The sequence below is a fragment of the Peromyscus leucopus genome, chromosome 8a (assembly GCF_004664715.2).
Source record: "Peromyscus leucopus breed LL Stock chromosome 8a, UCI_PerLeu_2.1, whole genome shotgun sequence".
Taxonomy (NCBI): Eukaryota; Metazoa; Chordata; class Mammalia; order Rodentia; family Cricetidae; genus Peromyscus; species Peromyscus leucopus.
Genome location: NC_051085.1, coordinates 48,566,945 through 48,579,518, shown reverse-complemented (window position 1 = coordinate 48,579,518; position 12,574 = coordinate 48,566,945). Strand labels below are relative to the sequence as shown.

Genomic DNA, 12,574 nt, shown 5'->3' with positions numbered 1-12,574 from the left:
CTGCATGGATGGTTTTCACTCCTTGGTTAAAAACATCGGGAAGCTGTACGGCTGTCAGTTTACCCCTGAGTCTTATTTTAGTCACTTAGGAGTGTATGTTAGTGCCAGTCTGGGCTGCTCTTCTAAGGCTGTGCAGAATAATTTTAAATAGGTATTATAACACCTCCAGAGCGGTCCTTTTGCTCAGCATTGCTTTGGCTATGGAGTTTTGTTTTCTTCTTCTTCTTTTTTTCTTCTTCTTCTTCTTCTTCTTTTTTTTTTCAGAGACAGGGTTTCTCTTGTGTAGCTTTGCACCTTTCCTGGAACTCGCTTTGGAGACCAGGCTGGCCTCGAACTCACAGAGATCCGCCTGCCTCTGCCTCCCGAGTGCTGGGATTAAAGGCGTACACCACCACCGCCCGGCAGAGTTTTTTTTTCTTCCAGAGAAATTTAGATTTTTTTTCTATGTCTGTGGCAAATGCTGTTGGGATTTTGATGGAAATTTCATTAATCTATAGCTCACTATCATTATTAGTACAGCCTTTTTCTTTTTCTTTTTTTAAATTTTTTTTTTTTTTTTTTTTTGTTTTTGGTTTTTGGTTTTGATCGAGACAGGGTTTCTCTGTGTAGCTTTGTGCCTTTCCTGGAACTCGCTTTGGAGACCAAGCTGGTCTCAAACTCACAGAGATCCTTTTGACTCTGCCTCCCGAGTGCTGGGATTAAAGATGTGCGCCACCACAGCCCGGCCAGCCATTTTCATAATATTAGTTCTGCAGACCCATGAGCATGAGGGTCCCTCCCATCTTGGGTCTGTGATTTCTTTCTTCGGTGTTTTAAAACTCTCCTTGCATGCTAACAGTGCTCGGCACTGCTGTTCTTGGCAGGTCAGAATGGGACAGAGGGCAGTGTCTTTGGAATGATTAGCTTTTCTGAAGGAGTCTAGTTAGACCCAATTGAATGATTCAAATTCTGGTAACACAGTAGTAATCCAAGTGACAGACACCAACCCTGAGTCTGAATGTAAACAAAAGGATCACTGAAGGATCCAATGGAGCCTGTCCCTGAGGCCTTTAAAACCAGCTGTTCCCAGGGGTTCCAACAGCTGGCTTCGGGGAAGTCAGGAGTGATCCTTCAGTTTTAAGCTCACGATAAAAACGGAACACACGTCAAAGTCAGAGCTTCAAGCATCCGGTACATGCAAGCAGGTGCACACGCCTCAGCCCAAGTGGAGAGCTATGGACAAGCTCAGACCAACTGCTGGTTGCCACGGGTACAAGTAGGCGCCTAGTTCACTCTGGTTAAGAAAGCTAGGGAGTGGACTGCGTTGTACAGAGTGTTCGGCATAAAACGTTTTAAAAAGTGGCCCTTAAAAGGAAAAACTCTCATTGACTGTCTATGGAAAACCTAACGCCTCCAATCTTTCTTTCAGATAGCTGGAATATCCTGAACCTAGATCACTCAAGGGGAAGCAACCAATGCCCGTACCAGTACTGTCGAATCATTTTACAATTTGTTCCGAGTTGTCAGGACTTGTTTGAGAGTTTCGATTTCTGCAGAGCGAGCGGGAGGGAGGGCCAGGACAGTGCTTTCCGTCTTAGACTGGCTTTTGTACCTTTGTTTGGTTTGGGTTGCCACAGTTTAGAGAGCGGTTTGCTTTGGAAACCACCTCCTGGAGGACCAAGATCACGCCCTGCGGCTTGGAGACCCAGGAGGAACAGCAGGCGGGGGCGGAGCTGTGGGCGGAGTCACCGGTGGGAGGGGCCTGGCGATAGGCGGAGCCCCTAGTGGGAGGGGCCGGGCCCCAGAGCGTGGGTGGCTATTGGTAGTGGTCAGGGTCCCTGGCGCGGGGGCGGAGGAGTAGGCGGGGCCTGAGCGCGCCTGCGCAGTCCACTCTACCCGGCGGAGGCGGCGGCGGCGGCGCGTTAAGAGGGAAGATGGAAGACTTCCAGGCTTCTGAGGAGGTAACGTCGGGATCGGCCACGGGAGGGTGGCGGCCCCGCCTGGGAAGCCGCAGCTGCTTCTGCCCACGGCCACCCGGCCCGAGGCTGATGAGCCTGGGTGGCGGTTCCCAGCGGGGCCGTTCCGAGTCCTTCCCGCGTGGGCGGTGCCGGCGGCGCGGGGCGCTCGGACTCGGTGGGGCTCACCGTCTCCGCCGGGAGGATGACATCACTCCGCCGCTTTGGTGCGGCTGCAGACCCCCGCCGGGGCCCGGGTTGGGGAAGGAGGGGTCCTGCAGTGGCCTGCATGATGACACGGGCGCCCAGGGCGGCTCCCGGTCCCTGCAGTGGGGGTCCGCCGTCCCCGCTGTCCGCCTGCCAAACGCAGACGCGCAAACAGAACCTGCCTTTGTCTCCGTGCCGCACCTTGTCCTCCAGTGCGGCGCTCCCCCCACCACTGGGTACATTTCATTTCAGTTTAAGATAGTATTGAGATCGCTCATTCTTGTCGGGGAAGAGTGCGTGCAAGCCTCCTAGTGCCCTAGACACTTGCCTCTGACACATGATAATGTTGTCAAAATGGCTTTTACTTCGTTCTGATACACATTCAGGAAACAGCTGAACGGACGCCCCAGTTATAGTTGCTCGTTTTTTTTCTCCCTGAATAGTCTTTGTTGAAGCTCAGTAAAATCTCACGTATTACACAGCTTGTCAAAAATTAAAAAACAAGTAACCCAACATTTCCTCTTTTGACATTTCTGAAATGTAGTTCAACTAAGGATATTCAGAGGGAAGAGTAAGCCATTTGCACTTATCAGAGACTTTCAGTGTTGGTCTAATTTCTCGACACAAACTTCACGGCAGCATCGTTCTGTGTTTGAATGCCGGTGGAAACCAAGTGAATAATCTCAAGCCAGGATTCAGAAGCTAAAGTTAGCAAAGGGAATGCTTTACCCAGACAGCAAACTGATATAAGGCTGAAAACTGGTTCATATTGTAGTCACGGCTCGTCGAACTTTATGAAAAAGGAAGCGGCCCTGTGAAGAGAAAGCCCCTAAAATCGCTTTGTAATTCCAGTCTGTACACATGAACTGGCTGATGATGGCATCTGTAAAGTGAAATGTCTGGACAGAGCGATCTGTGTTACACAGGATGTTGGCTGCAGGATGCATGCTCACTATTGTCTACCAGCAGCCTTCTCAGCCGAGCCTTTTCTGCCTGCCCCTAACTTCCCAGATTCTCCTCAGATCATTTGCCTTTCTGGTAGCAGCTGACACTGCCCGCTGGATTCAATAGTTTCTTTCTCTTTTTACTAATTTAACTGTACGGAAAGTTACGCAAGGACTTTGCTTTGTGATTTAGGACCCCCATAGTCACTCAGGAAGGCTTTCAACTGACTTACTCTCTAAGATACCATGTTTTCACCAGCACAGTGATTCGGGTTTTGTTTCCAAGTGACTTTTTGGGAGTCTAACAAGTGAGATAGCTTTGGGTCAGCTCTGTTCCTCCTGAAGAGAAAGGGGCATTACTCAATACTAGAACAGGGCAGGGCCCACAGTGGTCAGCAGCCAGGAAATGTCTTCAACAAAACAGGACTGTCTGCCTTTCTGCTGGGAAGGCAGAAGCCTCGGGGGCTGCCAGTGCTCAGGATATCCCAGAATTTGGAATAATTTGTTCTCACATAAGCAGCACACTGGCAGGCTAGTGTCTGGCTGATGTTTTCAGGACACCCTTACACCCACTCAAATCCACGATTATGTTAAAAGGGGAGTAAGAAAAAAGTACTTCAGGCTCTGCCTTGCCGGCCACCCGGCATGGGGTAGAGAAAAGTGATGTACACCGCCAGCCTCTTACACATTAAAGGTCCCAATCCATTTATCTCAGGGAAGAGGATGTCCCATCTCTAAAATGGATTGCTTACATTTCTTCCGCCAGTTTGTATGGAAGTCGAGTAACTCATAATTCGGCACCTGTACTGGTTAATGGATCCGGCAGCCATGGAAGGAGAGGTTCTCGTGGGGAGTGAAGCTTGGGTCGCAGTGTGGGCTTAACAGTGTTCTCCTGTGCTTTGGCCCTGCAGAGCATGGACCCCACGGCCCCAGCTGCTGCCCATCTCCGGGCGCTGAACAGTGCAGTCCTCTGCGTGGTCAGCAGCCCGGTTTCTAAGTCACTGCATTCACTATCGCACTGTGTTTATTGATGCTGTGGGAAAAGAGCTTTTAAACCAGACTTACCCAAGTTTTCTTCCTTAACAGACTGCATTTGTTGTTGATGAAGTGAGCAACATTGTAAAGGAGGTAAGAGGAGACAATGCTTGTTTTTCAGCTGTTTGACTGAGGGCATGTGTGTTAGGGTGACTGTGGCTGTGATGAAACACCATGACCAAAGCAGCCTGGGAAGGACAGGGTTTGTTTGGCTTACACTTCCACATCACTGTTCATAGAAGGAAGTCAGGACAGAACTGGAACCTGGAGGCAGGAGCTGATGCACAGGCCACGCATGGAGTGCTGCTTACTGGCTTGCTCCTCACGGCTCACTCAGCCTGCTCTCTTACAGAACCCAGGATCACCTGCCCAGGGATGGCTCCACACGCAATGGGCTGGGAGTCCCTTTAATCACTAATTAAGAAAATGCCCTACAGGCCTGCCTACAGCCTGAGCTTCTGGAGGCATTTTCTTAATTGAGGCTCCTTCCTCTCAGATGACTTTAGCTTGTGTCAAGTGGACACAGAACCAGCCAGCACAGCATGGATGAGGGAGACGCCATATGAATGAAAATGGGGAAAAAATCAACAGCTATTGAGTCTCTGTGTTTTGGCATTTCAAACATTTTTACTTATATATAATTAAAAATTACTCCCATAGTACGTAGATTATTTATACTAAATCAGGAAGTCTTCCATGGCATTAGAAGGTGTCAAGGCAGATTCTGTAACCTTGTAACATGGAAGACTCATGACACATGGGTAAATGTCTCCAGTGTTTGATGAAGAGCAGCTGCAGAGAAAATGTATCAACTTTCCCTAATTTAGGACCTGGTGGTACAGTTAGTTAAGGGTTTATTCATAGGTCTTTCTTACATTCTTTCTTTATTTCTTTCTTTATTTTTTTGGTTTTTTGAGACAGGGTTTCTCTGTGTAGCTTTGCGCCTTTCCTGGAACTCGCTTTGTAGACCAGGCTGGCCTCGAACTCACAGAGATCCACCTGCCTCTGCCTCCCAAGTGCTGGGATTAAAGGCGTGCGCCACCACCGCCTGGCATTTTTTTTTTGGTTTTTGGAGACAAGGTTTCTCTGTGTAGTTTTGGTGCCTCTCCTGGATTTCACTCTGTTGACCAGGCTGGTCTTGAACTCACAGAGATCCTCCTGGCTCTGCCTGCCAAGTGGTGGGATTAAAGGAGTGTACCACCACCGCCCGGCCTCTTATATTCTTAAATACATTATTGATATGAATCACAGTACCTCTCTTAAACAATGAGGATAGACAAAAGGAACTGTACCCCCGTGACAGTGACCCACAGAAGCAGCGTTAAGGGAGGAAGGTAATTTTGGCTCACAGTTGGAAGGGATACAGTCCATCACTGTGTCAGAGTGTGAGGGGATGGTCACCATGCGTCTTTGTCTAGTTTAGGTTAACTGGGTGAGAAGACCCACCCTAGATGTGGAACCCACTATTCCACAGACTGGGGGGACCCATCAGCAGCCCATGGGGAAGTGGGAGGTGACGCGGCTCTTTTGCCCTCGGCAGTAGGTTCGTTCAGTCCTCAAGCTTGTTCAAAGTATTATGCGTGGAATATGAGTGGGACCAAACTTAGAGGTTTCCTCTCCCTAAAAACCGAATTTCACAGGGCACAGAGAGGGTTGCCCCTCCTCCATTGACAGTATCTGTGTCTGGTGATACCTGGACTAAAGCAAGACCGCTGGTCCTCAGCCCAGTGGGCAGACACGGCAGCGGAGCTGTGTGAGCGTGACCGGTCAGAGCCCCAGATCTGCCCGTGGAAGTCACAGCTTGTCCACTGTAGGTTTTTATCCCTCCCAAGCCCAGGAGCTGCACTCAGCCTGCAGTGACGGACCCCTGCACCACCGTGCAGTGTCTGAAAACAGGTCAGGACCCTCAGTGAATGCTCTCTATATTTTATTAGCCTGTCATAAAATCTTCATTTTTCTGGCTTCCAGCAGGTTAGAAGAGGTGAGGCAGGAGCTGCTCGGAGCCCCACTGGCCCCCGGGAGTGGGGCTCTGCTGGGGAGAGACCCAGGGAGTCACGGGATGGGAAGCTCATGACCCTAAGTGTAGCAGGGACCCGACAGTGAGCCGCACTCTCCAGTAAGTCCTGGAACTTAGCGGGCGATGCCACCCCAAGCTCAAGCTTTGGGATGTGCAAGTCCAGGAGGCGTGTGATGTGGTGACCCAGCCCATCAAATGAAGGCTGAATCACTGGAAGGCTGGATTGGGTGTATGCTGCCAGCCATCCAGCCAGCACAGTGTCATCTGACATACACTGCTAAATTGTGTATTTTTTTTTGGTTTTTTGAGACAGGGTTTCTCTGTGTAGCTTTGCGCCTTTCCTGAACTACTTTAGCCAGGCTGCCTCGACTCACAGAGATCGCCTGCTCTGCTCGAGTGCTGGATTAAAGCTGCGCACACACGGCTTTAAATTTTGTATTTTATGGCTTCATAAAAATGCCTAGTATGCTTTAAAGAAATTGGCAAAATATTTTTCAGCCTCCATAAGAAAAAGTGTTGCTTATCTCTAGATACTAACAGTAGCGTGAACATTCAATCCATTTGTTTGGCCAAAATGTTGAACACATTTGACAGATTCTGTAAAACACAGATCTTCAGCTAATGTAAACACAACTGGAATGCAGTCTGATGGAAAGCCACACCCGCAAAGGAGCCCCGAGATTAAGCAGAAGCTTGCAAGTTCGAGAGTCTGTCTTTAGTTCCCAGGGCGGCCATGAGCGGTTTCAGGTGATGGTGGGTGTGGTGTCTGGGCTCTCTCCGCGACCATGACCACTGTGCTTCTTTCCCTAGGCTATAGAAAGTGCCATCGGGGGCAATGCCTACCAGCACAGCAAAGTCAACCAGTGGACCACAAACGTCGTGGAGCAGACTTTGAGCCACCTCACCAAGCTGGGGAAGCCATTTAAATACATCGGTAATGGGTCGTTTTCTTGTGTATCTTGATAACACTCTTTAAATACCGACTAGAGGTGTGTCTGGTGCCGGGAGAAAGCTAACCTAGCGATTCCTTGCTTGAGCTTCAAGAAAGTTCTTCCCAGGATCTCATCTCTTGTGTAGGGAACGGACTTTTCCCATCAGGCTGATATCACCATTGCAGGGCTTACGTCAAACCAAAATTTACAGGATTTCTGATCAGCCATGTTTAGAACATGTTATGATAAAGGAGATATGTAGTTTTGTCAGTGAGACAAGATAGTCTGCCCCTCTAATTAGGAACATCAGCCATGTGATCTACCGACATTTGGAAGCAGGCAAAGTGAATTTATGTTGCCAGGTTTTCTAACAGAAGCTTGTTTGGTTGCAGTGACCTGTGTGATCATGCAGAAGAACGGAGCTGGGTTACACACGGCCAGTTCCTGCTTCTGGGACAGCACTACGGACGGTAGGACTTTCACCCTTGCAGGAGATGTCGTCAGCCCAGTGCTCGACTCTCCCATAGCCCCGTGGTCCAGAGGTCCGCAGTCTGAGGAGCACAGTTCTGGGACGTGCACACTCAGGCGTCTTGCACTCTCCAATGCATTTCTGTAAAAGTTACCACATGGCCTGGCATAGTGATGCACAACTTTAACCCTAGATCTAGAGAGGCAGAGGCAGGCAGATCTCTGATACAGTCTGAGGCCAGCCTGGACTACAGAGCGAGAGCCTATCTTTAAAAAAAAATCCCATTCAGTGTAGCCAGTTGCCCATTTATTTGTAAGTCAAGTCAGGCAAGTGTCTATGTGTGTGTCAGAGGCAAGGACTCCAGCTGAAGCTCCCGGGCCTCCTCACCTCCTGGGCCTGTCTGTCTGTCTTCCCTACAGGGAGCTGCACGGTCCGATGGGAGAACAAGACCATGTACTGCATCGTCAGCGCCTTCGGCCTGTCCATCTGACCTCCTCGCCAGCCTGCAGCCGCCTGTGTCTCCGCATTTCTGTTTCATCTTAACCACCAGCTAGGAATAGGGCGAACACCTTCCTCCTCTCTCAGTGTGTTCTGTGGCACTCTCGAAACGTAGAGAAATAAACCAAATGACTCCACGGTCCGAGGGACCGCACGATGTCAGGCAGATGAGCAGCCACCGGTCACCTGAGGCTGGCAGTCACCACTTGTCTTAACTATCTCTTCAAAGGTGCTAAGAACCCAAGTCTGCTAGGAGGAAACTCTCTCTACTTTCTGAAACGATTCAGATACACTAATTTTCCATACTTTATACTTTTGTTAGAATAATAAATGATTCAAAATTAAAGTTTCTGTCTTCTCTGTAGTCTAGAGCATGGATCTGTGTTATGGCTCTCAGAATTTTTTTTTTTAAGGTTGCTTTCAGCCTTGTGCATGCTGCCCTAAGAGTGTCCATGAACACCCTGGCTGATGGTCTCAGGACATGCAAGGCCGGGAGCTTCGTGGGTCATGGGCCTGTTTCTCACCGTAATGGTGAAACCTGGTGACCCTGGCAGAGCTGGAGAGGTCATGAACCTGAGAGGCAGGTCAGATACGTGGGACACAGTGAGCCCCCTCGAAGACCTCCAACAGTGGCAGATGTTTCTACCCCATCAGGGTAGTGTTTAATTTTTTTAAATTACATTTATTTGTGTGTGACAGCGAGCGAGAGCGTGAGTGCCACGACACACTTGAGGTCGGGCAGCCTGTGGGAGCTGGTTCTTCCTCCCTCACTGGGCCCCAGGGACGGGACTCAGGTGGTCAGTGACAATCCCCTTTACCTGCTGAGTGAGCCACCTCACTGGCCCCGTCAGTTTGGTTCCAGGCCACCAAGGCCCGGGAGCCACCCACCTGTCTCTGCTCCGCTTTCCCAGCACAGGCCACTGCGCCCACTTTTACGCGGATGCCGCAGATCCAGGTTCACAAGCCCTTTACCTCTGTCTCCCCAGCGCCCCTGGATGAAGAGTCCTCTTTCTAGAGCACTCGTGTAAAAAGCAAGTAAAACAGAAAAGATTAAACGTTAGAAATGCATTAACATCGGGACACAAGGGATACTGTCAGAACAAAGCCGTTCCGGTTTGGATGTGAAACGTCCCGTATCGGTGCCTCTGTCCCACTCGGTCCTCAGAGGCGCTGGAAACTAGAGGTGGAGCCCACCGAAGAGGATCACAGTAAGCACGTCCCTGGGGTCAGGGCCTCTTGCTCTGGTCCCATTCTGACACTGCCTCCTGGCCACCAGGAGGCCAGCCACTTTGCCCACACTCTTGGCACGGTGTCCTTCCTCCTCATAGGCCCACGGTAGAGTGCGCTGACCATGGACCTGTGAGCTGAAGTCACTCTCCTGTGACTGTTCATCAGTCTCTGTCACAGCAATGAAAGGTCTAATACAGAAGCCATTCCCGAAACACGAGTTTTATTGAGTTCTTCATAAATAAGCATTTATTTACCCCTTGACTGACTGCCCAGGTGATACATGCCCCACTGATGGCCCAACTATCATTAACCCACAGTTCCAGTGTCCTTCTAGACTTAGAGCCTAGTGTTTTTACTTAACATTTACAGATATTTGTAAAAAAGGCAGTTTTCAGGAGTGGAAAATCCTTCTGTGCCCCAGAATGGAATTACACCCGTTCCGTGTCATAGGATGTCGTAGAATGTATCACACCTAGAAGCACCCAAAACGCCAAGATGAACTGTTGAGCAAGGTGTCGGACTAAATCAGTTTCCCTTTGGCCTGAAAAGAAGTTGTATTTCCCTCCCTCCACCCCACAAAAGAAATCTAACCACTAAGGCAACGGATATCTAAACCCTCAAATGTACAGACACTCATCAGGTGTCAGGTCGGTTCCTCATGGAGCGCTCCAGAGAAGGCCCTTTTACTTCTCCCTTTCATGGGTGCTTGTGTGTTTCCTGTGAAGATGAACAACCATATTCTAACCCGTGTAGTGTACCTGACTTCACTGGCTCAGCACCGGAGCCTGGTGAGGTCTGCTGTCTGAATTCACTGCAGTCTGTAACCACAGAGACCGTCTTGCGGGCCTCACGTATTTTCATACCCGCTTCTCTAGCCATTCAACGGGCTTGAAGGCACCACATCGCCGCTACAATGATTTGACAATAAATCAAGCCAACTCCCTATCCACAGGGATAACAGAGCTCTCCCGGGAAGCCAGGAGACATCTCCTCATCTTCCAGGTTCCCCTAGGTTGGACCATTATCAAAAATACCCAGAGACAGTATTACTCAAACCCTTACCCTGAAAGAACTTGTCAGCCCTTTGAATTTGTAACTGAAGTTTATAAAACTTTAATCTCCTCAGAGCAAAACAATCTCTTCATTACTATAAAAGTTTCCGGCGGAGTTGAGCGTTTTAACCTGACACCTACAGCTTCAGCCTACTCACCGAAGTCTCCAGATCTGTACGCAAATAATACATCGCATATCATACATGATTACATGGCACTGGAGAAGGGTGAGAACCCAACTTAATGACCTCTTCCCCTTAAGTGCCTCTTTGTAATTCCTACTTCCGACAACAACAACAAAATATTCCCTTATGTTAATTTCACAGACACTAGGATCAGTTTATAATTATGCTGCAGGACAGTTTTTAAAAGTCTGTACATAAATGCTTAAAATATCTTACACTGATAAATAGCGTTCTAAATCAAGGGGAACTTTTGGGAATGATTAAAACACGTAAACTATCACATGTTAGGACATCATGGAATCAGCAGGAGTCAGTGTCCAGATGATGCCCGATGGATGCAGGGCTCTATTAGAGTTGTGAGCGTTGGTAACAACGGACCTTCCAGTATCTCGGAACACGAGTGATCATCGCACTGTGAGTGTAAAAATCATGTAAAAACCCGTTACCCTTGCCACTAGAGGCTCATTCAAATGTTCCTATTTGCAAGGGTTTTTGTTGTTTTTTAAACAATGCACATGGAATCCATATTGAAGTACACTGAAGTTTAAGAAGTCAGGCCGGCAGAATGAAGAATCTCCAGGCATCCCTGGGGTCCCAGCCCACCTGGCCAGGACCCCGCAGCTCAGAGCAGAAATCTGAGTCGGTGCATAGATGACGAGCCTGAAGAGGGGTCCACCTGTTCCTGGGCCTCTGGATGTGCCAAGACGGAGGCGGGCGGGGTGGCTACCGTTACCAGGTGTTCACGGAGTGTGACGGAAGGCAGCGGCGCTCAGGATTTCCAGCGCTGAATCTCACTAGTGCAGGTGACATCCATTTTCCACAGAGCAACACTCCAAGGACACAACGACCTTCAAGGAGTTCCTTTATCTGAAGCTGTCTCCATAACCATTCAAAATGTTTACCTTTCTCTCCATTTCAGTTCCAAATGTTAAACTGATGACCTTTTTGGCAATAAAGAATTTCTAATATAGTAATATTTCATGTAGCTTTCATTAAACAAAAAAAAAAAAAAAAGAAGAAAAAACAAACAGCTCTTTGGGGTTTCACACTCAGTAGAGTTTCAGAAACTCTTGGGATGGGAAGGGCCACCCTGTTTTCCATCTTTACCACAAGAAGACCCAGTTTTACCATGCACACAGACCCTTCAAAAGCACCATGGCACAAGACCTTGCCCACAGGGCTACTGGCTTGTAGACACCTTAGCTTCTCTCAGTCTCTCTCTCTCTCTCTCTCTCTCTCTCTCTCTCTCTCTCTCTCTCTCTCTCTCTCTCTCACACACACACACACACACACACACACACACACCCGACTCAACTGTGTTATCACTTCTGCTCTGGGGCAGTGACCGACCTCGCCACCCACCATTCCTGAAAGTTACATCGTATGTGGCTCACCAAACTCAACCATCATTCCAGATGCTCGGGAGTCAGCGCACTGGCCACTCCATGTGTCTGTGGAGATGGAGGCAGACTGCCCACCCGAGGCAGGCACACGCCAGGCTTCCCTTTGAGGGTAAAGCACTAAGGAACTGTGCCATGTTGGGACCTTGATCATCAGGCCTCCCACAGACTCAGAGTTAGCAAATTGCTTTTTAAGAGGAAAAAAAAGTACATCATTCTTTTTTATTAAAACAGGTAATTTCTCCTCCTCATCGCACACAGGCTCCATTTCATCTGATATCTCTGTGAAAGGATTTGCCTTTGGATTCTCTACCAGCAGCCTCTTCGTAACTAGTGGAGCTACCTACCCCGACATCAAATCCAACCAATATTTCATTTCATTTGGTTTTTCTTTAAAAATATGTAAACAAATAAGGAACAGGAAACCTCTGCTTACAGGAGGAGTCCAAACACACACATGTAGAAGAAAGGGCCAGGACACATCACTAAGGAAGGCCTCCGGCCCCTCGGCTGTCCCATCTGCTGCCCAGGGCTCAGTCACTGTCCGACTCCTCCTTGTACTTGGCCCGGATGGCCTGACCGTTCTGCAGGGGCATTTCTTCATAGTCACTCCTGTTATAAAAGAGACCTTTGACACGGTGCCACTCCAGCGGCTCTTTTCTGTGCGTGCA

At 49.0% G+C, this 12,574-nt stretch overlaps 2 protein-coding genes across 4 annotated transcripts in view; one reads left to right on the top strand and one right to left on the bottom strand.

Moving 5' to 3' along the window:
• The first annotated feature begins 1,834 nt into the window (after window positions 1-1,834).
• On the top strand, window positions 1,835-8,400 carry Dynlt1 (dynein light chain Tctex-type 1). The gene is made up of 5 exons (XM_028860315.2): window positions 1,835-1,940; window positions 4,172-4,213; window positions 6,948-7,071; window positions 7,462-7,539; window positions 7,958-8,400. The coding sequence occupies exons 1-5, from the start codon at window positions 1,914-1,916 to the stop codon at window positions 8,026-8,028; spliced, it is 342 nt and encodes a 113-aa protein (XP_028716148.1). The 5' UTR covers window positions 1,835-1,913; the 3' UTR covers window positions 8,029-8,400.
• Window positions 8,401-9,469: 1,069 nt separating this feature from the next.
• Tmem181 (transmembrane protein 181) overlaps window positions 9,470-12,574 on the bottom strand; it is a 91,631-nt gene continuing 88,526 nt past the window's right edge. For all 3 annotated transcript variants that reach the window (XM_037200475.1, XM_037200476.1, XM_028860313.2), the window contains exon 17: window positions 9,470-12,515. In XM_037200475.1, the coding sequence (XP_037056370.1) occupies window positions 12,437-12,515 (79 nt within the window). In that variant the 3' untranslated portion in view covers window positions 9,470-12,436. The remainder of the gene's footprint in view (window positions 12,516-12,574) is intronic.